Source organism: Erythrolamprus reginae, chromosome 6 (genome assembly GCF_031021105.1).
Source record: "Erythrolamprus reginae isolate rEryReg1 chromosome 6, rEryReg1.hap1, whole genome shotgun sequence".
Lineage (NCBI taxonomy): Eukaryota > Metazoa > Chordata > Lepidosauria > Squamata > Dipsadidae > Erythrolamprus > Erythrolamprus reginae.
In genome coordinates, this window is record NC_091955.1 from 88777598 (window position 1) to 88803880 (window position 26283).

Genomic DNA, 26283 nt, shown 5'->3' on the forward strand with positions numbered 1-26283 from the left:
CAGACATTTCGATCACAAACGACCTATAATATCAATTTCTATAGTGGTTATAGGTTTCCCCTCAATGTTGATTATTCGTATAGTGTTGTTATTCAAGTTGAGTGTAGAAGTATAATCTTAATGGTTATTGTAGGTTTGTGCTTTGCGGATTAGTTTATATAGTTTTGAAAAAAGTCTTCAGGATGTCTTGTTCATAGCTAATGTGATTCAAAATGAAGGCTGTTTTCATTTCCTCTCTTAAGTTGATGGTGGAAAGTGTTGTTTAGTTGTCTTCACTTTTAATAATATTCAGGTACAGTGGTACCTCTACTTAAGAACTTAATTTGTTCCGTGACCGGGTTCTTAAGTAGAAAAGTTTGTAAGTAGAAGCAATTTTTCCCATAGGAATCAATGTAAAAGCAAATAATGCATGCAAACCCATTAGGAAAGAAATAAAAGCTCGGAATTTGGGTGGAAGGAGGAGGAGGAAGAAGAGGAGGAGGACAGTTGCTGTCCAGAGTGAAGGGAGCGTTTCTTTTCTCTGGGCGCTGGCAGAGGTTTATTCCCTCTCCAAGCACCCAGAGAAAGGAAAATGCTTTGTTCACTCTGGGCTGCCAAAGCCTCCTTAAGTGCCACTGAAAGGCTCCTCTGGCAGCCCAGAAAAGCACAAGATAGCCGGGATTAAAGGGGAAATGGCAGGAAACTGGCCAGGCCTTCATGCCGCTCTCAAATTTCCTGGGAAATTTTTCCGGGCTCAGGTTCTTAAGTAGAAAATAGTTCTTAAGAAGAGGCAAAAAAATCTTGAACACCCGGTTCTTATCTAGAAATGTTCTTAAGTAGAGGCTTTCTTAAGTAGAGGTACCACTGTATTTTCTTTGTCTTAGGCAATGGCACCATTTTTCCCCAGGCTTTGTAGAAATCCGTTTCATCTCTATTCTGAATTTCCATAGTTTCGTTTTTATATTTTACGGATCTTCTGAATTAAAGTAGAAATCTCTTTGCTTTATCACATTTGCAGCCGAGATGATTAAAAAGGACCCTTTTCTTGCAGTTACATTTCCCATATACATTTGTAACTCCCTCACGCATTTTTGACAAGTTTCTCAAACGTTAAAATACCAATGACACATCATCTTATAGATAATAGTGGTGTATGTGTGTTTTTTTTAACTGTGGAAGAAAGGTCTGGGAAAGGGGTTCTGATGGCCTTAGTCGGAATTTGGCCTCTATACGCTTATCCTAATGTAAATAAAACATGGAGGAGCGGATCTTACACTACATATTTAACATATTGTATAATTTAGCCCTGAGAAAACAAACTTGGAAATCTTGATCTCAATTTCCTGTGTTGCAGCCTAAATGTGATTTCCAAGACGACATGCCAACATTTCCCAAGCTGTTGGTAATGATGGATGGGCCTGTCATTTTGGGTTTCACAGAAAAATTCAATTTTTTTCCCCAGCCTTAACTTTGTTGTATCCGATTTCCGCATTAGCCCGCAGTGCTTTTTAAAGGACCTCTCTACATGTACTTTTTTTGGGTATACAAATTTATCTAATAGAAGACATTTCTGGCTAGTTAGCATATGCATTTGGTTATCAATTCCCCTGCTTATGCAGGTATTATTTTGTGCATTTTAAAACGAAGGAACGTGAATGCCAAAATATGAACAAAAACCCTTCACATATTTTGATTTATACATCTAGTTATAACTTTATTGTTTTTATCTGGACCTATCTGGACCGGGACTCACTGCTCACAGTCACTCATGCCCTCATCACCTCGAGGTTCGACTACTGTAATGCTCTCTACATGGGGCTACCTTTGAAAAGTGTTCGGAAACTTCAGATCGTTCAGAATGCAGCTGCGAGAGCAATCATGGGCTTCCCAAGGCATGCCCATGTTACACCAACACTCCGCAGTCTGCATTGGTTGCTAATCAATTTCCGGTCACAATTCAAAGTGTTGGTTATTTTTTACAGTTAAGTTTGGAGCGGTTAATGTTAAGCTTGAATCTGTTGTGTGCTCTTGTGTTGTTGTGGTTGAATCTGAAGTAGTCTTTGACAGGCAGGACATTGCTACATATGATCTTGTGGGCAATACTTAGATCATGTTTAAGGCATCGTATTTCTAAGCTTTCAAGACCCAGGATTGTAAGTCTAGTTTCTTAGGGTATTCTGTTACGAGTGGAGGTGTGGCGGGCTCTTCTGGTAAAGTATCTCTGGACATTTACAAGAGTGTTTATGTCGAAATGCAATGCGGTTCCCAACAGATGAGCTGTATTCAAGGATTGTTCAGGTGAAAGTTTTGTATGCTCTGGTTAATAGTGTGAGATTACAGGAGCAGAAGCTATGTAGGATTAGGTTAAAAACTCTTGAAGCCTTTTTAGGGATGTTGTTGCAGTGGGCTTTGGTACTTAGATCATTTTATTTTATTTATTAATATTTTTTATTTACAACCAAACATTTACAGTAACAACGGAAAATTCATTTAAAAAGTTGGGCGGGTGAATGGCAGATCTATGATAATAAGTTGTGCTATGAATATTCTCAATATCCCGATATAGTATAGTTAAATACTGTAATTACATTGTATATAAATAAGAGATAGAGTTGAGTGTGAAATAGCGGAAAAATTATAAATAGATAGATTTGGTTTTCGTATTTATCTTATTTCATTCTTTTACTAAAATTGAATAAACACCAGACTTTTATTTTTGTATACAAACAAGTTCCATAGTTAGTTTGGTCATTTCTGCGCAGCTTCTAATCTTTTCTAATATTAGTCCATCATGTGGCATGTCTCAAAATGGGTGAGCAGTGTGGTCGGGCAGTAGGAAAAGCAAGTAGGATGCTTGGCTGCATAGCTAGAGGTATAACAAGCAGGAAGAGGGAGATTGTGATCCCCTTATATAGAGCACTGGTGAGACCACATTTGGAATACTGTGTTCAGTTCTGGAGACCTCGCCTACAAAAAGATATTGACAAAATTGAACGGGTCCAAAGACGGGCTACAAGAATGGTGGAAGGTCTTAAGCATAAAACGTATCAGGAAAGACTTAATGAACTCAATCTGTATAGTCTGGAGGACAGAAGGAAAAGGGGGGACATGATCGAAACATTAAATATGTTAAAGGGTTAAATAAGGTTCAGGAGGGAAGTGTTTTTAATAGGAAAGTGAACACAAGAACAAGGAGACACAATCTGAAGTTAGTTGGGGGAAATATTATTTTACTGAAAGAGTAGTAGATCCTTGGAACAAACTTCCAGCAGACGTGGTTGGTAAATCCACAGTAACTGAATTTAAACATGCCTGGGATAAACATATATCCATCCTAAGATAAAACACAGGAAATAGTATAAGGGCAGACTAGATGGACCATGAGGTCTTTTTCTGCCGTCAGTCTTCTATGTTTCTATGTTTCTATGTCATCATTTTTCCACCATTGTGCAAATGCTAGTCTTGCGCTGTAGTAATATGTATAACTAGATAAATTTGATTTTTTTTTTTCAAATTTTGTCTTATAATACCCAAGAGGAAACATCTGGCGTTTTATCTATCTCTATGTTGAGGATTTCATCTATCCAGATTCCTATTTTTTTCCAGTATGCCTGGGATTTTTCGCATTGCCACCATAAGTGAAAGTATGTACCTTGTTCCTTTAGACATTTCCAGCAGGTGGGAGATAATTTCTTGTCTATTTTCGCTAATTTTACAGGGGTAATATGCCATCTGTAATACATTTTGATTACATTTTCTTTATATGGTGTTCTGTCTGGGTCACTCCGGAAGCCAATACCAACCCAAAAAGAGAAGCCAGACACACCGGTAAAAGGCAAAGGCAGTTTATAAAATTCAAGAAAAACACAGGTAACAGAAAATGTCCTTACAAACAGGAAAATACTGTATCTTCAAATGTATCCACAAAAGCAAAAGTCCATGCTTGCAGGATTCTTGCTGCCAAGCCGAGGCTGTAGATAGCAGACCTACACCTCCCACGGGTCTTCCAAACTGCTTGGCCACAAGCCAGGAACAGAGACGCCGAGAACAAAGCAGGACACCGTAACTCCAAACTGATAACACTCCACATGGCTTCAAGGGCTTGCCTGCCTTTTAAACCCTGCTAAGGAGGACCACACCCAAGCCCAGCTGTTCCTAATTCAGTGCTGATAATACTTCTTTAATTGCTCCTTTCTTTGATCTGACCGTCTGTGTCGCGTGTCAATGACGGCTTGAGCTTCATCACCTAATGACTCCAAACTACTGGCTGGGGAGAGGCCCCCCCCCCGGGGCTCTCATGCTGTTCTCCTTCATCCCATTCCTGACTTTCCTCTCCCCCGTCCGACTGTTCAGCCCCCTCCTCTTCGCTGTCATCCTCCTCCGGGCATGGAGCCAGCAGAGACACAGCCGGTCCCTGAGCAGCCTCAGGCTGAACCACAACATATGGAACGGCTAGTGTCATTTTAAAGTTCCTGCTCCACATAAGGTACTTAGATCATTTTGATATGTGTGGGCTTCAACTCATTTGATATGAGTTGAAGCCCATACGTCTTAAAAGTTCGTGAAACGCTGCCTCTCTGTAAACATTGTAAAGGCTTCCGATCCAGTCTATAAGCTGGTGTTTCCACTGAGCCACATAGGACTGAGCTTCCTTAGTAGCTAGCTATAAATGCAGGCTTTGAGTAATTCTCTCTCCCCTCCTTCCCACGTCCTGCAGCAGCCAGTGATGGAGTGGAACGTCGATCCGATCACCTAACAAGCTGCACCAGATTCCAGCGAATGGAAATTTTAAAGTATTTTTTTTTATTTAAATCTGTTTTGCTCCCCTGGGAAAAGCGGGTTTTTTTCCCCAATCAGGACAACGAACAAGCAGCATTGATTAAAGAGAGGATGTGAATAGTTGATCTCTCTGGGATATTAAGGTCTGACTCACTATAAAACTCCCTGAGTTTGCACTTTTCCAAATGTGTGCTCTAGTTTTTAAAAGTGATCTGGGAGATGACCCCTGGTGTTGTTTGAAACTTCACAGCTGCTGCGTTTCGGGGGGGGGGGGGGGGAAACGGTGTGCCAAAATCACTCTTGCAGTATTTCAAAATTGGTTTTCTGGGGTGATGTTGGGGGAAGGCTTCTGTTTCCTTAGGATGCTTGAGGATTTTTAACCCCCACATTTATCTCGAACTCACTTGACCGGTTGCGGACAGAAATGGGAGACATTGCTTACGGAGCACATCAATGCAAACTACAGATAGTCCTCCACTTACAACAGTCCACTTAGTGACCGTGCAAAGTTACAACGGCACCAAAAAATAGTTTCGGGGGGGGGGGGGTTGTCACCAGACCCCTTTGACAACTTTTTGGCAAGTTAAATCAATGGTGAAGCCAGTTTTCACATGGCGACTTAGTGCCTAAGAAGGGGGTTGGACTAGAAGACCTCCAAGGTCCCTTCCAACTCTGTTATTATTATATCAACAATATAGCACAGCAAATGAGATCACTATGCTGGATTGTTTTCACATGGCGACAGTGCCTAAACAGGGGGTTGGACTAGAAGACATCCAAGGTCCCTTCCAACTCTTGTTATTGTTGTTGTTGTTGTTGTTATTATGATGATGATGATGATGATGATGTCAGTACAACACAGCAAACGAGATCACTATGCTGGATTTCATATTTCATCACCAGTCGGGCGCTTCCCAAGCACCTAGGACTGTGTGATGTAACGGCGAATTATGTTTGCCGATCCCAGTAAAGCAGCCTTTTGCAATTGACAGATGGAGATTTTGTCAATTCCGATGGTTTTCAAATGTCTGCTGAGATCCTTTAGCACTGCGTCCAGCGTGCCAAGTAACACTGGGACCACTTTGTCGTTGCAGCTCGATTTTTAGATCTTCGTATTTCACTAATTTCTCTAGCTGCTTCTCCTCAATTCTGCTGTCCCCTGGGATTGCGATGTCGATGATCCATACTTTCTTTTTCTCCACGATCACAATGTCTGGTGTGTTATGCAGTAGTTTTGCTTGCTCATTTTCGACCACTTTTTCAGGTTTATGATCCCACCAGTTCTTTGCCACTGGGAAATGGTAGTTCCGGCACAAGTTCCAGTGGATCATCTGTGCCACAGCATCATGTCTATGCTTGTAGTCAGTCTGTGCGATCTTTTTGCAGCAGCTGAGTATGTGATCGATTGTTTCATCTGTTTCTTTACAGAGTCTGCACTTTGGATCGTCTGTTGATTTTTCAATTCTGGATTATTATTATTATTATTATTATTATTATTATTATTATCATTATTATTATTAATTAGATTAGTATGCCACCTTTTTCCGAAGACTCGGGGCGGCTCACAAGGCACAATATAAAACAGTGCGTATAAACAAATCTAATTAATTAAAAACTACAAGCTAAAAACCCAATACAATCTGTCAGCCAATTCATAGAAACATAGAAGGTTGACGGAAGAAAAAGACCTCCTGGTCCATCTAGTCTGCCCTTATATTGTTTCCTGTATTTTATCCTACGGTGGATATATGTTTATCCCAGGCATGTTTCAATTCAGTGACTGTGGATTTACCAACCATGTCTGCTGGAAGTTTGTTCCAAGCATCTACTACTCTTTCAGTAAAATAATATTTTCTCACGTTGCTTCTGATCTTTCCCCCAACTAACCTCAGATTCAATCACAATCATACTTCAATTGTAACCCAACTCTGGAACTTTTGGAAAAATTGGAGATGGAGACAAATGTTATTCTGAATCTTTTTTCCATTTAAGCCAAATCATCTTTGTTTAGAGCCACAAACTAGGAAAATGTATGGTGGCACACTTTACAGAGAGGCGTGGAGGCACACTTTTTAAGAATTTCGGACTTGGTGTGTATGTCCTCAAATCTAAACTGAACAACGAAAGTCATTTCAGCAAAATATGCCCCCTTAATAACCTGTACGTCGTGATTTAAATAGAAGAGAGTCTTTAGGGATGGCAATAAGGCAGAAGGCAACCTCAAGAAATATTCATTAAAATCTAAATAGGCAGGAGCTTGCAAAACCCAGGGTGGTACCTACGTTTTGTACACAAGTTTTATTTTAATTGATTTTGCTTGGCTGCAGAGCAGCTGTTACCTTGAGTTCCTTCTCTTTGTGCTGCAGTTGTTCTTTCTTTCTTTCTTTCTTTCTTTCCTTCCTTCCTTCCTTCCTACTTTCTTTCTTTCCTTCCTTCCTTCCTTCCTTCCTACTTTCTTTCTTTCCTTCCTTCCTTCCTACTTTTTCTTTCTTTCTTTCTTTCTTTCTTTTTCCCCCCTTCCTTCCTACTTCTTTCTTTCTTTCTTTCTTTCTTTCCTCCCTTCCTTCCTTCCTTATTTATTTATTTATTTATTTATTTATTTATTTATGTTTATTTATGTTTATTTATGTTTATTTATTAATTAATTAATTGGATTTCGTTGCCGCCCCTCTCTGAAGACTCGGGGCAACTTACAACATATAATAAAAACCAATAAAATACAACGGCAGATCCAATTAATTAACTAGATAACTAACCTTAAATCCCTAATATTTTAAAAATCAATTGTACGCATTCGGACCTCAGCCATACATAACATTCATTGGCCAGGGGGCCTAAGGTCCAGCTGGCCCAAGCCTGGCAACATAAATGAGTCTTAAGATTCTTCCGGAAGGCGAGGAGGCTGAGGGCAGTGCGAATCTCCAGGGGGAGCTGATTCCAGAGGGCCAGGGCCACCACAGAGAAGACTCTTCCCCTAGGCCCCACCAAGCGACATTGTCTGGTTGACGGGACCTGGAGAAGGCCGACTCTGTGGGACCTAACCGGTCGCTGAGATTCATACAGCATATGAGTATACCACCCCTCTCTGAGGACTTGGAGCAGTTTATATCATATACTGTATGCTCTTTTTGTTTTGACTTCTGTGCTTCAGATACTAACGTGCACCCATCACAGTGTAACTGAGTCCATCCACCTTACTGCTAGTCATCCTCTTCTTCTCTTTCCTTCCACCTTTCCCAACACTGCAACCTTTTTTTTTCAGAGAGTTGACTCTTTGGTATCATTAGCATATAGCATGGAAAAGGGGGAAGCAATGTTGAGAGAGAGCTAATTTGCATACTGGCATGTGGTCAGTTTTTGGCAGTTGGAAGATGAGAATTCTTGGAGATTTGTATGCAGACTGTTGGTGAATCTGCATCATAGAGAGCAGATGTATAGAGAAATATAGTTATACTCTCAAGTTGTTTATTTGTGTAAATATGAAACCAGTTCAATGAGAAAAGAGGAAATAAAAGCATAAGATTTATATTGGAGTCATTGTATCTGTACCCCAATATACATAGTATCACGGTTCTGCTATGAAGAGACTCTGCTGTATGAAGTGAAGAACATTACTTATAACCAAAAATAACACAGAAATTCAACAGGTATGTCCAAAGTAAGCATAATTTGAACCTGATCATTTGTAGTTTAAGGGATGAATAATCTGGGTTGATTTGTTCGATGATCCATCTGTTTGCTTCTTTGGCTATCCATAGTATTCTTCATGCATCTTCTCCAACATCACAGTTCAAAAGTAACAACATTTCCCCCCCATATTCTGTATCTTCAATGCTTGCCTTTGGTCCACATAAGGCTGACCCCTTTATTCACTCTTGTTTTCACCAATGCAATTAATCCCCTCGGTATTTAATGCTGCACATCCAGAAATGACGGGATATAATTGTTTCCTGACCTTCAGTTGAGGCTCCTGGTTCTTGTCTTCTCAAGCAGCAGTCGAGATAATTTGGCATGTTAAGATATCAGGAGGGAGAGAAGAGAGAGAATGGGGCATTGCAGTTATTTTTAGTGACCACTTAATTTTGTCCTTTGATTGTCCTGAATTGTCCGGCTGTTTGTTTATCCTTTTCATCACACTTATTCGCCTAAAGCTCAGTTGCAAACCTTAGGACCCTTCACCTTGATTGCATCTTTCAGCATCTCGCTTTCTGGACTGACAGTCTTTCTCATTGACAAGTTTTTCTTTGGCATGTGGATGCTTGCGAAAGATCCGAGGAATTTATTTTCAATTAGTTCATTTTGACTGCACACCAAGATTATTTCCCCGTAGATCAGAATTTTTGAAGGAAAGCCTAACATAACATCCTGCAAATGACGAATCTCAACTGCAACACCTAGTCGGGCCCAACTGGAGATAGAAACATAGAAACATAGAAGACTGACGGCAGAAAAAGACCTCATGGTCCATCTAGTCTGCCCTTATACTATTTCCTGTATTTTATCTTACAATGGATATATGTTTATCCCAGGCATGTTTAAATTCAGTTACTGTGGATTTACCAACCACGTCTGCTGGAAGTTTGTTCCAAGGATCTACTACTCTTTCAGTAAAATAATATTTTCTCACGTTGCCTTTGATCTTTCCCCCAACTAACTTCAGATTGTGTCCCCTTGTTCTTGTGTTCACTTTCCTATTAAAAACACTTCCCTCCTGAACCTTATTTTACCCTTTAACATATTTAAGTGTTTCGATCATGTCCCCCCTTTTCCTTCTGTCCTCCAGACTATACAGATTGAGTTCATTAAGTCTTTCCTGATACGTTTTATGCTTAAGACCTTCCACCATTCTTGTAGCCCGTCTCTGGACCCGTTCAATTTTGTCAATATCTTTTTGTAGGTAAGGTCTCCAGAACTGAACACAGTATTCCAAATGTGGTCTCACCAGCGCTCTATATAAGGGGATCACAATCTCCCTCTTCCTGCTTGTTATACCTCTAGCTATGCAGCCAAGCATCCTACTTGCTTTTCCTACCGCCCGACCACACTGCTCACCCATTTTGAGATTGTCAGAAATTACTACCCCTAAATCCTTCTCTTCTGAAGTTTTTGCTAACACAGAACTGCCAATGCAATACTCAGATTGAGGATTCCTTTTCCCCCAGTGCATTATTTTACATTTGGAAACATTAAACTGCAGTTTCCATTGCTTTGACCGTTTATCTAGTAAAGCTAAATCATTTACCATATTACAGACCCCTCCAGGAATATCAACCCTATTGCACATTTTAGAGTCATCGGCAAATAGGCAAACCTTCCCTACCAGACCTTCTCCTATGTCACTCACAAACATATTAAAAAGAATAGGACCCAGAACAGACCCTTGTGGCACATACAGTTGAATTAAAGGTTGTGTTTTCTTCCGAAGCTTCTTTTCTTTGATTTATCCATGGTTGACCTACTGGGAGTTGATAAAGCTCCCCAAAGGAAGAGCCTTCTCTGTGGCGGCCCCGGCCCTCTGGAACCAACTCCCCCCGGAGATTAGAACTGCCCCCACCCTCCCTGTCTTTCATAAACTACTCAAGACTCACTTATACCGCCAGGCATGGGGGAGTTGAGATATTCCTTCCCCCTAGGCCATTACAAGTTATGCATGGTATGTTTGTCTGTATGTTTGGTTTTATAATAAGGGTTTTTAGTTGTTTTATTATTGGATTGTCATATGCTGTTTTTATCATTGTTGTTAGCCGCCCCGAGTCTACGGAGAGGGGCGGCATGCAAATCCAATAAATTATTATTATTATTAAATGTGATACCCACATGTCAGCGGTTATCACATATTGAGTGTTGCAATTTGAACGACAGGATGCCACAGCAGAGGGATGAGAGAGCCACATGTGCCTCCATGCGGCCGCGGGTTGCTGACCCCTGCCCCAGCCGAACAGTGCATATGTACAACACAATCCGACCTCCCATTTAGTAAACTTCTAGTTTCAGCCCTGACAATAGACGCTATTGGGAAAGACAATTTGCTGCAGAAGAAGTTAGTGTACTGTAAACCGAGATTCACCAGTCAGAGGTAAATCAAGGGGATCAATTTTATTAATTCAGATCCTGAGAAAGTCGTTGCATTCTGGTCAATGTGAGGAATATATTGGTGCTTTATTTGTACTTTTTGTTCCCAGGCGAAAAGCAATAAATGCAAGGTGCTAATTAATTTGGCCAATTGATTGAGATTGAGCGGTGGAGAGGCCAGGCTGTGGCTTGCTGAATGAGACACTATGGTTGGTTGAATGTGAACAGGATGGACCAAAAGAGCTTAGCAGTAAATACTTCAGGGGTGCAGATATGTATAGAATAGAATAGAATAGAATAGAATAGAACAGAACAGAACAGAACAGAATAGAATAGAATAGAAGTGGAGTAGAATATGAATGGAATGGAAGAATAGAATAGAATAGAATAGAATAGGAGTGGAGTAGAATATGAATGGAATGAAAGAATGGAATAGAATAGAATAGAATAGAATTCTTTATTGGCCAAGTGTGATTGGACACACAAAGAATTTGTCATTGGTGCATATGCTCTCAGTGTACATAAAAGAAAAAGACATTGGTCAACAACCATAAGGTACGGCAAAAGTGTGAGTTGGTGCCACGCCAAAGGAGATTGCAAAGAACATTGAAGGAGATGTGTGGGGAATGAAAACCACACTTTTCTTGAATACTGACTCATTCTGGCTTTGTTTATGTCATCTCTTGTAACCATTTATGAATTTTCGTCCAGAATTTTTTTGTTTCAGAGCATTGCTTTTCGCAAACACCTTAAAACCCACCTCTGTTGCCACACATGGGGAAATTGATTCCCCTGGGCCGTTTCCGCTTTGTGTATGGTTTCTGCAACACTCCGTGGCCTGCATTGGCTGCCAATCAGTTTCCGGTCACAATTCAAAGTGTTGGTTATGACCTTTAAAGCCCTGCATGGCATTGGACCAGAGTACCTCCGGAACCACCTGCTACCGCATGAATCCCAGCGACCCATAAGGTCCCACAGAGTTGGCCTTCTCCGGGTCCCGTCGACCAAACAATGTCGTTTGGCGGGCCCCAGGGGAAGAGCCTTCTCTGTGGCAGCCCCGGCCCTCTGGAATCAACTCCCCCCAGAGATTAGAACTGCCCCCACCCTCCTTGTCTTTCGTAAAATACTCAAGACCCATCTATACCGCCAAGCATGGGGGAGTTGAGACACCTTTCCCCCAGGCTTTTTTATATTTATGTTTGGGTATGTATATGTTGTTTGCTTTTTTAAAATATGATAGGGTTTTATGTGCTTTTTAATATTAGATTTGTTTTCGCTGGAATATTGTTTTTATTATTGTTGTGAGCCGCCCCGAGTCTTTGGAGAGGGGCAGCATACAAATCTAATAAATTGAATTGAATTGAATTGTATGAGATGCATGGTTGTTTGATTGTTTTTGATTGTTTTTGTTTGATTGCATGATTGTTTTTTATATTAAGGGTTTTAAAGTGTTTTTAAGTATTGGATTTGTATTGTTCTTGTTGTGAGCCGCTCCGAGTCTGCGGAGAAGGGCGGCATACAAATCAAATCAAATCAAATCAAATCAAATCAAATACATACATACATACATACATACATACATACATACATACATACCACCACCACCACCACATGTGGAAGAAGGTGCCTTTATTGTTTTTTACATTGCCAACAATTTGAGCTCAGTTTTGGATATATTTTAGCCTGGTTGTTTCACTGCTATTTTCATCTCAATGTTAAGCTACCCAGAGGCTCATGGCAACTGAGATCCATACAAACTGAACAAATGAATGAATTTGTGACACACGCATACAAAAGAAGAAGAAGAAGAAGGAAATGGCTGTTTCTATTATCACTCACCTCAAGTAGAGAGCATCAAGTCTCTTTTCAACGCCTGGTAAGCCAAGATTAAACCTCAGTAGGCTGGGTTCACTTTTCACCCTAAGGCCATATCAATCATACCATATAATGGTTCAGGATGATGTATACATTCAGCAAGCTTGGGCTTGAGGGCTCCATAGTCAACCCTGAGTTACAATTATTCTCCTTTCTCAGTTTGCTTATTTAGCAAACCATGGCTAACCTATGGATAAGTCACCTCAGGCTTTTCTAACTGTGTTACGGTAGGAACAGTGATGGGCTCCTACGGATACAGTCAGTTATGGAGAACCGTTAGTATGCAGAACCGGTAGAAAAAAAATTGGTTTCCCCCCCTTTTTTCCCCTTCTGGGGAATGTATGTTTTTCCTATCGCAGTAAATGAGGTTGAATGTGTGTAATTTTATAAGAGCTGTGCGTATATGTGTGTGTGTACATACACATACAGCTTATATAGTAGATAATGTATATTTTTGTGTGCCTGTGTGTAATATGTATGTACACATATGGCATATTTACATAGAATTAAATAGCATATTTTGGATGTTCAGTAATAGTAAATAGATAGGGAAATTGTATCTCTTTGAGGTGAAGAGAGGCCAGGCACCCTAACCCTAACCCCCTGACTACTAAACGTGATGTATGGTTGTGATTGGATTGAATTGGTTGATTGATTGTAATGTATTGGGTTTTTAGCTTGTAGTTTTTAACTACTTAGATTTGTTTGTATGCATTGTTTTATATTGTATCTTGTGAGCCGCCTCGAGTCTTCGGAGAAGGACGACATACAAATCTAATAAATAAACCCAAACCCTTGACGTGAGTGACGTCAAGTTGGCCACCTTTGAGCCAGTCACATGACCTTTAAGCAACCTCCCCGGTCACATGACCGGCAAGCCACTCCCATGGTCACATGGCCGGCAAGCCACACCCACAAAATAAACCACGCCTACAGTGTGGTAGTAACAGATTTTGCAGCCCTTCACTGGTTAGGAAGCGTATTAGGGCCACTGTTCCTCAAACACCCCAAGGGGATAGTGATAGCCGGAATTGAGCCATGTTTTGTGTAGGCCTCAATATCCTTTTGCAGGCCCGAGTGCTTCTGTAGCCGGTTTCTTCAGATGCAGGGAGTGCAGCAAAGTGCCACACAAACAGTTTTTCTACCGTTGTATGTCCCCAATTATTGTCCCTAATTGATGCTAAAGGCTTCATCACTTAGCTGCCTTTGCACTTTGGAAAGAAAAATGGGGTGGAGAAAGGAGGCCTTGTGGGTGATGGTTCTGCTGCTCAGGGAAAGGGCATTGAATAAACCTTTTTCATGTCTTTTTGTAAACTAATTTAGTTCACATCTGGAAACGGCTTTTTTTTTGGCTGCTGAAATTTATTTGTCTTTCGATACGTTTCAGCTTTATTGTTCTTTTTTATTCTCTCTCTCTTCTTCTTCTTCCTCCTCCTCCTCCTCTTCCTCCTTCTTCTTCTCCTCCTTCTCCAACTCCTCCTCCTCCTTCCTCTGAGAGTAAGCGGGAGGACGAGGATAATCAATCCTTATAATCCTTATTAATCCAACTATATGCTGCCCCGAGACCTCGGAGAGGGACGGCATATAAATGCAATTAAAATAATAATAATAGTAATAGTAATAGTAATACTACTACTACTACTACTAATAATAATGATGATGATAATAATAATAATAATAATAATAATAATAATAATAATAATAATAATGGCATAGGACCAGACTATCTCCGAGACCACCTTCTGCTGCACGAATCCCAGTGACTGGTGAGGTCCCACAGAGTTGGTCTCCTTAGGGTCCCATCGACCAAACAATGTCGGCTGGCAGGACCTAGGGGAAGAGCCTTCTCTGTGGTGGCCCCGGCCCTCTGGAATCAGCTCCCTCTGGAGATTCGCACTGCCCCCACCCTCTTCGCCTTCCGGAAGAGTTTAAAAACTCAATCTTTGCCACCAGGCCTGGAGCTCCTTAGATCTTCCCCCTTGACCAATGAATGCTTTAGTTTGGTTGTTGAGTGAATGATATTGATGGTTTTTCTTTTTTTAATTAGAATTTTAAAGAGTGTTTTTTAATGTATTAATTGGATTGCTATTATTGTGTCTTGTTTTTCTGTACGTGCTGTGAGCCGCCTCGAATTCTCAGAGAGGGGCGGCATACAAATCCAAATCCAAATCAATCAATTAATCAATCAAAATAAATAAGTAAGTAAATAAGTAAATAAGTAAATAAGTAAATAAGTAAATAAGTAAATAAGTAAATAAGTAAATAAGTAAATAAGTAAATAAGTAAATAAGTAAATAAGTAAATAAGTAAATAAGTAAATAAGTAAATAAGTAAATAAGTAAATAAGTAAATAAGTAAATAAGTAAATAAGTAAATAATAAGTAAATATGTAAATGAGTAAATGAGTAAATAAGTAAAGAAATAATCCATCCATCCATCCAAACACCGAAAAAATGGCTGGAAACTGCAAAAAAAAGAGATGGCGCTCACAGAACAGCACGGACAAAATCAATTAATCAGACTGTTACAAATTTAAGCTCTGCATGTATTTGCAAAATATTGGTTGAACAGTCAGGATAGGACTTCCCCTTAATAATTTGCTGCCAGAAAAAATCATCTCTTCCTCCAAGTGTTTCTTGCTCCTCACCCCTGCAGGAACCTTTGATTTCAACTAAAGTCAAACGACAGTTTACATCTTGGAAATAGGCTAAAAAGGTCATAAGCAGCCATGAGAAAAGTCCTAAAATATGCAGTCTTCTTCTACTTCCCCCCTCGTCCCTTTCTCCCTGCTATCTTCCAGCACCAAGCATGATCTCATCTTGTGGCTTTGTTTGGAATGGAGATCACAGTTAGAAGCCTGGAAAAAAAAATCACTATGAAACACACAAAAGATGGTGTTTCTGATTTCTGCTGTTTCCCATGAGCTGCTCTGCCAGGGCATGACTTATTTTCTTAACAAAATAAAAGAGAGTCGGAGGTCTTCTACTCTAACCAGTAGGAGACCTCCTACCATTTCAGTCAAATGGTTGTCCGGTTTCTTCTTTAAAACATAGAAACATAGAAGTCTGACGGCAGAAAAAGACCTTGTGGTCCATCTAGTCTGCCCTTATACTATTTTCTGTATTTTATCTTAGGATGGATATATGTTTATCCCAGGCATGTTTAAATTCAGTTACTGTTGATTTATCTACCACGTCTGCTGGAAGTTTGTTCCAAGGATCTACTACTCTTTCAGTAAAATAATATTTTCTCATGTTGCTTTTGATCTTTCCCCCAACTAACTTCAGATTGTGTCCCCTTGTTCTTGTGTTCACTTTCCTATTAAAAACACTTCCCTCCTGGACCTTATTTAACCCTTTAATATATTTAAATGTTTCGATCATGTCCCCCCTTTTCCTTCTGTCCTCCAGACTATACAGATTGAGTTCATGAAGTCTTTCCTGATACGTTTTATGCTTAAGACCTTCCACCATTCTTGTAGCCCGTCTTTGGACCCGTTCAATTTTGTCAATATCTTTTTGTAGGTGAGGTCTCCAGAACTGAACACAGTATTCCAAATGTGGTCTCACCAGCATTCTATATAGCGCAATCATAATCTCCCTCTTCCTGCTTATTATACCTCTAGCTATGCAGCCAAGCATCCTACTTGCTTTCCCTACAGCCTGACTGCACTGTTCACCCATTTTGAGACTGTCAGAAATCACTACCCCTAAATCCTTTTCTTCTGAAGTACAGTATTTGCTAACACAGAACTGCCAATACAATACTCAGATTGAGGATTCCTTTTCCCCAAGTGCATTATTTTACATCTGGAAACATTAAACTGCAGTTTCCATTGCTTTGACCATTTATCTAGTAAAGCTAAATCATTTACCATATTACAGACGCCTCCAGGAAAACCTTCAGTGATGGAGCCAAGGGTGGGCAGCAGGCAGGACAGGGTGGAATGCAGTTCCACCGGTGAAAATGAAGATGCGTGCACAGCTCCAGCTGATCGGCGGCTGTCACTTCCTGGATTACTGGTCTCGGTTCGGCTCTCCTTTTTTTCCCTGCTGCTGCTGCTGCATCTGCGCTCCTTGCTTTTTTCCTCTTTCCTCCTTCCTGGCTTCAGACGAGCTTCCTTCTCTCCTGCCCGGCTCCCCTCCAGCCTCACACGGCCACCTTCCGCCTGAGGTACAAGCAGAAGGCGTGAGTGGAAGCAGCACTGGCAGCATTTATGCTTCTGGCATCACCCGTTCGCCTAGCTGCCCAGCCTGAGGCAGGGGGGGCGACCCAGGAAGGAGAGTGCGGGAAATGCGAAGCAAATTGTCACCCCAATGATCAACACTGGTGAGGTTGCAAGTCGAGGACTTAACAGTTCACTTGAACGATGATGATCGTTCAAGCTACTCCCACCTGGTCACATAGCCGGCAAGCCACTCCTACCTAGTCACATGACCATTAAGCCACACCCACAAAATAAGCCACACCCACAGTGTGGCAGTAAAAATTGTGGCTGCCCATTACTGGATGCAGCTCCATATCTTTCGATATGGAGCTCCATCCATGGTGGATAACTTGCAGAGGGCATAAAGAGTGGCCTTGAAGTACAGAAGGAAGAGCTGTTCCCAAACAAGCCAGGTTTGAGTCTATTCCAAGAAACTGGTTTGAGTAATCGTCTCAGAAAGACCCCCTCCCTAATTCATACAAAGATAACACGACAGAGGAAAGCTGCCTATTCAGACTTGCAAGATTTAAAATATAGAATAGAATAGAATAGAATTCTTTATTGGCCAAGGGTGATTGCACACACAAGGAATTTGTCTTTGGTGCATATGCTCTCAGTGTACATAAAAGAAAATACTGTATAGATTTGTCAAGAATCATGAGGTACAACACTTAATGATGGTCATAGGGGTCAAATAAGCAATGAGGAAACAATCAATATTAATAAAAATCTATACAAGCAACAAGTTACAGTCATAAGTGGGAGAAAATAGGTGATAGGAATGATGAGGAAAAAAACTAGTGGTAATAGTAGTGCAAACGTAGTAAATAGTTTGACAGTGTTGAGGGAATTATTTGTTTAGCAGAGTGATGGCGTTCGGGAAAAACCTGTTCTTGTGTCTGGTTGTCTTGGTGTGCAGTGCTTTGTAGTGACATTTTGAGGATAGGAGTTGAAACAGTTTGTGTCCAGGATGCGAGCGGTCAGTAAATATTTTCACTGCCCTCTTTTTGACTCATGCAATATACAAGTCCTCAATTGAAGGCAGGTTGGCAGCAATTGTTTTTTCTGCAGTTCTATAGCTATTCTAATCGAAATAGCTTTAGACCTATATAGCACTGGTTTCTTAGTCTGGTCTACCCTACAAGACTGACCACAAATTTAAAGGGGAGGGGCGGCATACAAATCTAAATAATAAATAAATACTTTTTTCACCCTCTGAATTCAGCTGTGTGAAATCTTTTCTCTTTCTCCCTCCTTCTCATATTCATAGAGTTATTCTTTGATTGAATTTTGCTGCCAATAAGCCTTGGTGTGCGAGCTCCCATAAATATGAATGGACTTGGTCAAATGTTTTATGAATGGCTTTTATTAAAATGAGGTTTTAGTGTAGTTTACAAACATACCGTGCTCGGTTCCAGCTAGGATTCCTTGCTTTCGGAAGGCTGTCTGGAAATTTGCATTGGTTTCCTCCAACTTTCCAGAATTTTGGCTCTACCCCAAGCCTTGACTATACATCATAGCGTTAATTCAGTAGATAAGTGGTAATGAACTACATGTTCAGGGTGCGGCCAGAATTCAGCATTTTGCAAAAAATAAAAAATAATGGTTGGACAAAAGGCAAAATATCTGCCAGATTTTGTGAGAGCATGCTTGTCAAGGGAACAACTCAGTACAATTCAGAGCAATGCAATGAAATGGAAGACATATGGATGCTAAAGTTTTGCTACCATGAATCATTAAAGTAGTTTCAAACAAAAGCAACTTTGCCAGAATCTTTTGGATTTTAAATAATAATCTTCTTTTTCTTTTCTTTCTTCTTCTTCTTCTTCTCCTTCTCCTTCTTCTCCTTCTTCTCCTTCTCCTCCTCCTCCTCCTTCTCCTTCTTCTCCTTCTTCTCCTCCTCCTTCTCCTCCTTCTCCTTCTTCTCCTTCTCCTTCTTCTCCTTTTCCTCCTCCTTCTCCTCCTCCTTTTCCTCCTCCTCCTCCTCCTCCTCCTTCTCCTTCCTCTTCTTCTTCTCCTTCTCCTCCTTCTCCTCCTCCTCCTCCTCCTTCTTCTTCTTCTTTTCTTCTCCTTCTCCTTCTCCTTCTTCTCCTCCTCCTCCTCCTTCTCCTTCTTCTTCTTCTCCTTCTTCTCCTCCTCCTTCTCCTTCTTCTCCTTCTCCTCCTTCTCCTCCTTCTCCTCCTTCTCCTTCTTCTTCTTCCTCTTTCTCTTCTTAACATAAGAACATAAGAAGAGCCCTGCTGAATCAGGTCAAAGCCCATTGAGTCCAGCATTCTGTGTCACACAGTGGCCCACCAATTGTCCATGGGGATCTTGAGCAGAAGGAGAAAGCAAAACCTTCCCTTTCCCTCGACCCCCAACAAATGGTACCCAAGGGAATCCTGCCTGACTCAACCAACATAGAGGCGGCACATGGACATTCGTTTCAATAATCGCCAATAAATTTGGCATCCATGAATCTGTCTAATCCTGCCTTGAAGCTACCCAGGCTGACAGCTGTCACGACCTCTTCTGGAAGTGAATTCCATAAATCAACGACCCTCTGGTGCAGAGATTCTTCTTCTTCTTCTTCTTCTTCTTCTTCTTCTTCTTCTTCTTCTTCTTCTTCTTCTTCTTCTTCTTCTTCTTCTTCTTCCTCTTCCTCTCCTCCTCCTCCTCCTCCTCATTTTCCAAAGTAGAACAACTTTTTAAGAGCAATGTTGCAAGACCACGGGATCAGATAAAGGGTTTTCTGGTTTCATTTCAACAATTAGTACAGTCTGCACCACTTGTTACAGGTTGGCAAAAACTCATTGAAAGAGATTGCCGTCACAGCTATTAGCAAATGTTTATTATGTTAGTGTAAGCACGAGTTATAGACTATTGTACGGGATTATTTGCTTTTGATTTGCTAAGAAATCTAAGACCCGACTTGGTAACTGCCTCACAAATGGACGATAGAATGACGGAGCCTTATAAAATGTCCACATTCCAGTACAACAATGTACATTTAGATTTCTTAAGGATACTGTTTTATTACCAATGCTCTACCCAAATCTGTGAGGCAATTCCTTAAAAAGTACGTCTCCTGAAGAAACATTTCGAATTTTCTACTTTGTTCTGAGGGAAAAGTTTGATGATTTATTTTAAATTTCTTTTTATTTGGGTTTTTGTGAACATATTTGGGTTTTTGTGAACATATTTTGGGTAAGGAAAAACAGCAGGTGATGCTGTTGTTGTTGCTGCCTGCCGTTGCTTGCACAATCGGCGAAATGTTTAAACTGATATTGAGGTTTTATGGCAGTGATGGTGAACCTTTTTTCCCTCAGGTGCCAAAAGTGAATGTGCATGCGCTATCACACACGTGTGAGTGCTCACACACCCATAATTCAATGTCTGGGGAAGGCAAAAATAGCTTCCCCTGCCACCCCCGCCCAGTAATGGACAGCCAAAATTTTTACTGCCACACTGTGGATATGGTGTATCTTGTGGGTGTGGCTTGATGATCATGTGACTGGGTAGGAGTGGCTTGCTGGCCATGTGATGAGGTGGGAGTGGCTTGAACGATCATCATCATGTAAGTGAACTGTTAAGTCCTCGACTTACAACCTCACCAGTGTCGCTCTCTGGGGTGACAATTTGCTTGGCGTTTCCCGCGCTCTCGTTCCTGGGTTGCCCCTTGCCTCAGGCTGGGTAGCTAGGCGAACGGGTGCCGATCAGCTATTGAGAAAAGAGGGGGGAGGAAATGGGCCCCCTGCAACTCCTGCCGGTGCTGGTCTCCCTGCTGTTTTCCGAGGAGGAGGAGGAGGAGGGGATGATCAGCTAAAGCTTTATTTCCACCGGTGGAACTGCATTCCACTCCGTTCTGCCTGCTGCCCATCCCTGCCCCTGCTTCTTGGGAGGCCCTCTGGAGGCTGGAAATGGCCCATTTCATGACTTCCGGTAGGCCCAGTAGGCTCATTTTTCACCTTCCCCAGCCTGGAGAGAGCAAAAATGTCCTATACTGCCACCACCACCCAAGACCCTCTGGAAGCTAAAAAAAAAAAGCCCTCTCAGACCCTCCACATGAGCGGGAAATCAGCTGGCTGGCATGCACATGGGCAACTAGGGCTAAATTAGGCGTGCACATGGGCAACTAGGGCTAAATTAGGTGTGCACATAGGCAACTAGAGCTAAATTATGCATGCACATGGGCAACTAGAGTTAAATTAGGCAAGCACATGGGCAACTAGGGCTAAACATGGCCAACTAGAGCTAAGCTAGGGCAACAGCTCAAATGATATGGCTCAACATACCACCTGTGGCACACGTACCATAGGTTCACCTTCACTGTTTTATGGTGTTATCTTTACAGGATGCAAGCTCTTCCAAGTAAGGCTGCCTTTTGCAATTGACTTGTGGGGATTTTGTAACTATTATGTTTATATTGGTAAATGCCGTTCTCCATAACTCGGAAATTCCCTTAAACGCTACACAATCGGGAAGGGAGAAAATCCAAAGTGAAATTTCTCTTGGGAGGAGGGTGTCTAATAATAAAGAGAGCCAAGGAAGCGGCAGGCTTATCCAAAGTATACAATGAAATTCCTGAGATTTACACATACTCCTCCTTTGTTAGGTTTCACATCAACAGTGGCAATAAACCTCAGCTTTCCAGAAACTCACCCTTGCATTCAGGAAGTAACAGCAGAACCTTCGTAGTTTTGATTCAGCTAGTTAAATTCCTTTACTGCAGACAAGGAAGTCAGAAAAATAGAGTTGGAAGGGACCTCAAAGGTCTTCTAGTCCAACCCCCTGCTCAAGCAGGAGACCCTACATACCAAGTAGCTATCCAGTCTCTCCTTAAAAGTTTCTAGTAATGGAGCACCCACAACTTCTGAAGGCAAGCTATTCCACTGGTTACTTCTCTTTACTATTAGGAAATTTCTCCTTAGTTCTAAATTGCTTCTCTCCTTAATTAGTTTCCATCCATGGCTTCTTGTCTTGACTTCTTTGGAAAATAACTTGCTCCCCTCTTCTTCGTGGTGATCCCTCAAATATCAGAACACTGCTATCCTGTTACCCTTAGTTCTTCTCTTCACTGGACTATGTACGCAGAAGATCTTCCTTCTTTAAAACACAACATCAATCCTCCCTCTGTGTGTATGTTTGTGTCTGTGTTTCCCAGCTCCAAGGTTTAAATCCTGGGCTTTTTTTCCCCTTCCTGTTCTTTGGAGTTAATGGACATTGGGCTGTGTTTTTCCAGCTCCAGAGTTGGGCAGATCTGTTCCATGTTTATATGATGGTGCTATTCCAATCTGAAAAGCATCGGTTCGCTCTAGTCAAACCTCAACATTCCACATTTAAACAAACAAACCAAAAGCATCATACTCTCTTCGTGAACATTTCGCCAACAGTATTTTGTCCTTTACAAGCATATCTTGAAAGCAACGTGAGAAAATATTAGTTTACTAAAAGAGTAGTAGATGCTTGGAGCAAACTTCCAGCAGACGTGGTTGGTAAATCCACAGTAACTGAATTTAAACATGCCTGGGATAAACATAATAATAATAATAATAATAATAATAATAATAATAATAATAATAATAATAATTATTATTATTATTATTATTATTATTATTATTATTATTATTATTATTATTTATTGGATTTGTATGCCGCCCCTCTCCGTAAACTCGGGGCAGCTAACAACAATGATAAAAACAGCATGTGACAATCCAATAATAAAACAACTAAAAACCCTTATTATAAAACCAAATATACATACAGACATACCATGCATAACTTGTAATGGCCTAGGGGGAAGGAATATCTCAACTCCCCCATGCCTGGCGGTATAAATGAGTCTTGAGTAGTTTACAAAAGACAGGGAGGATGGGGGCAATTCCAATCTCCAGGGGGAGTTGGTTCCAGAGGGCCGGGGCCACCACAGAGAAGGCTCTTCCCCTGGGGCCCGCATATATCCATCCTAAGATAAAATACAGGAAATAGTATAAGAGCAGACTAGATGGACCATGAGGTCTTTTTCTGCCGTCAAGTTTCTATGTTTCTATAAGAGCTGTGGTCATGTCACCACTGTGAATGACCATAAAGGCGATTTTGATAGTAGCATTTTTTTCCATACGTGTATACATATCCCTTTATTTATAGATGAACATCCTTTTGCATTTATGCACATATATTGTAAATGAATAGTAGTAGCAGTAGTGGTTGCATTAATGCTGATACAGCAATCACTCCTATTGTCTTGTCTTTCTGTAGATCATGGGATATTCTGAATGGGATCATAAACGAGGAGCAAGAGGATCTCAGGTCAGACTTTTTGGAAGATTTTTCCGTGCCTGGCTAATTAAAGAGTGTTATGTACAGAGATGAGTTCCGCCCGTTTTGGACCGGGTGGTAGCCACCCGCTGGTGACATCACAATGATGTCATAGAACTGGTGTAGTTGGTGAACCAGATGATGGGCGCTACCATCTTTTTAAAAAAATTAAAATTTTTCTTCTTTTTTTTTTTTTTAATAGAAATTATTTATTGGTAAAAACAGGGTACAGAAAAGTAAAGGGAATATGTATAATGTACATTCTAGCAATTATAGTTTACTTATCATGCGTGATTGGGGAAGGAGAGGGAAAGAAAGGAAAAGGGATTTAGAAAGAAAGGAAAGAAATACAAGAGGAGGAAGAATAGAAAAATAGAGCAAGAAAAGAATAGTAAGAAGAGTGTGGGGGACCAGCGTTAGAGCTGGGGCTTCTATGTTTTGCGGCCTGTAGTTTAAGCATATAAGTGGTATAGATTTTCCTGAAGTTTTATCCATATGTATTTGACGTAGTTGCTAGTGTCATCATTTATCAGTGATTTATAAATTTATTCATTCAGTTTCTTTGTAGTTCAAAATTTGTGTCGATCGATGTTTACATTTTATCGTTTCAATTTAGTATTATGATTCATGTCGTTATTTACTGGTTTTACATGCTGTTTTTCTTCTTCTTAGCATGTGCAGAAGCCTAGTTTTGGGGGTTTAAAGAACCCATGATTAAAATTCAGGTTTTTTTAAATATATATTTATTAAATTTTTCCATTTTTTGTTTTTTAAAAGTGTACATAACCATATTTACAGATGAATCTACATCATATAGACATTCCTATCGATATTGTCTTTTAATTGCTTTTAGATTTCTTAATATTTTATTTCAATGCTTCTTTTAAGTTTCTTTTTTTGTCCATTGGTACCATTTTGTCCAGGTTTCATAATAGTCCGATTCTTTTCGATTATTAAGCTCCATTGTCAATCTGTCCATCTCTGCACAGTCGTATATTTTCTTGATAATCTCATTGTCTTCAGGTATTTGCGGATTTTTCCAGTTCTGTGCAAGTACAATCCTTGCAGCTGTTGTAATATGCAAGCTTAAATATAAAATTACAATTTTATAAGGAAAATAAAGAGGGACTTTTCATGACAAGGAGTCTTTTACTTGTTTCTGCTAAAGCTGGATCAGAACAGAATGAATCCAAAGTGAAAAAGTATCAATACATGAGCTTCCCTTGCCCCATGCAATTGATTTTCTTAGAGACATCCCATATTCAGCAAGAAGATCTCAAAAGTTGGGCTGTTGGGCTGAGTTTCGAGCTTGGCAATTTGGTTACGAACGTTTCATCACCATTCGAGGAGACATCATCAGTGCACTTTGGATTGTGCTCCTCTGTGTGAGCACTGGCTTTTAAATACCTTGTTATGCTTGTGCAAATTAGTTTGGATGTTGTTTGTCCCGCTACTTCTGAGTCATGGTCTGACTTCGGTCTGTTTGTTTGATTGGCTGGCTGTTGTTACCTAGCCATGCATGGTCTTTAGTTTTAAGTACCGTCTGTATGACATAAAATTAACGTTGTTTGTTCAGATACTGCTGAGTCACAGTCTGGTTTCAGTCTGTTTGAATGGCTGGTTGTCATTAGGTCCAATTTTTTTTATGAGTTGATGGGTTGTGAGTTTTGTTCTTGCATAGCGGGGTGCCTGTTTTGTTCATTTTAAACGTTATCTTCAGGATCACGGTTCAGGCCGCTCTTTTGTTCTCGGCGATTGGTAGACTGGATCAATGTCAATTTTTCTGTTTATTGACTTACTGGTGGAAAACTGAAAAGTGGTTATAAAGCTATTTAAACTCCTTTGCAAAGCTCGCCGCAATTGAAAACCTACTGGGTCTCACTTATCATAGATTCTTGACATGTCATACTTAGAAAACAAATTTATCTAAACTGGGAAAGGGACATTGGGGCAAAGTTGTTATGCATGCCTGTGCTTTGTTTTGCTTTATTCGTTCATTTATAGTAGTAATTTATATGCCACCTACTCATTGAATTCCAAGCAACATTTAGTTTATGCATGCATTTCTTTATAAGTGTAGCGACTGCTTTAATAAAGCCATTTTAAGTGGTGACAGGAACAATAGCCAGAACCAATGCCTTAAACAACATTTTACTTCTTTCTTTTAAATGAATTGTTGCTCCCAGATTAAAATTCATTCTAAAACCTTGACAGGAATAGCTTTTGTATTCACACAATTCCCTTAAAGAGGGATTTTTTTTTACTATCTTAGACACTTTTAAATGAGTTGACTTCAACTCCCAGAAATCCTCAACTGGCATGAAGTTGAAGGCAACTCATTTTAAATTTGCCAAGGTTGAGAAACACTCCCTTAAAGGGTGAAAGGATGAGCCTAGACAGTGATAGGCTGCCAAAACATTTTAAGATTATGTACTGAGCCCACAAAGTTCAGTATGATAACAGATTAGGCAAGTAGCTCAAATTTCTCTAATTGCTATAAAAGTTCACTTCTAGATAATGATTAAAATTATTAAAATGAGAAAAAAACATATTCTTTATTTATTTATTTATTTATTTAATTTTATTTATTTTGTCCAATACAAATTGAAAGTTAAGGAGAATAAAAACGTGTAGTAGTAAATATCAGGGAAGGGATAGAAGAAGAGATATGAGAATAAAATACATCAATGAAGAGTAGAGGAAGGATATATGGATGGGAGAAAAGATATATAAAATATAGGAGAGACAATTGGACAGGGGACGGAAGGCACACTAGTGCACTTATGCTCGCCCCTTACTGACCTCTAAGGAATCTGGAGAAGTCAACCGTGGACAGTCAAAGGGAAAAATGTTGGGGGTTGACACCACGGAGTCTGGTAATGAGTTCCACACTTCAACAACTCGATTGCTAAAGTCATATTTTTTACAGTCAAGTTTGGAGTGGTTGATATTAAGTTTGAACCTGTTGCGTGCTCTTGTGTTATTGCGGTTGAAGCTGAAGTAGTTGTTGACAGGCAGGATGTTGCAGCATATGATCTTGTGGGCAATACTTAGATCATGTTTAAGGTGTCCTA

The 26283-nt window shown here is 40.4% G+C and overlaps 1 protein-coding gene across 3 annotated transcripts in view; it reads left to right on the forward strand.

Moving 5' to 3' along the window:
• The window catches only part of PDE3A (phosphodiesterase 3A), a 290729-nt gene that overhangs the window by 172889 nt on the left and 91557 nt on the right, over positions 1-26283 (forward strand). For 2 of the 3 annotated variants that reach the window (XR_011559382.1, XM_070754325.1), the window contains exon 2: positions 23150-23200. The exons of the other annotated variant lie outside the window; for it this stretch is intronic. Coding sequence is in view for 1 of the 2 variants with exons in the window: in XM_070754325.1 (XP_070610426.1) it covers positions 23150-23200 (51 nt within the window). In the remaining variant the exon portion in view is untranslated. The remainder of the gene's footprint in view (positions 1-23149; positions 23201-26283) is intronic. 3 annotated transcript variants of the gene reach the window in all.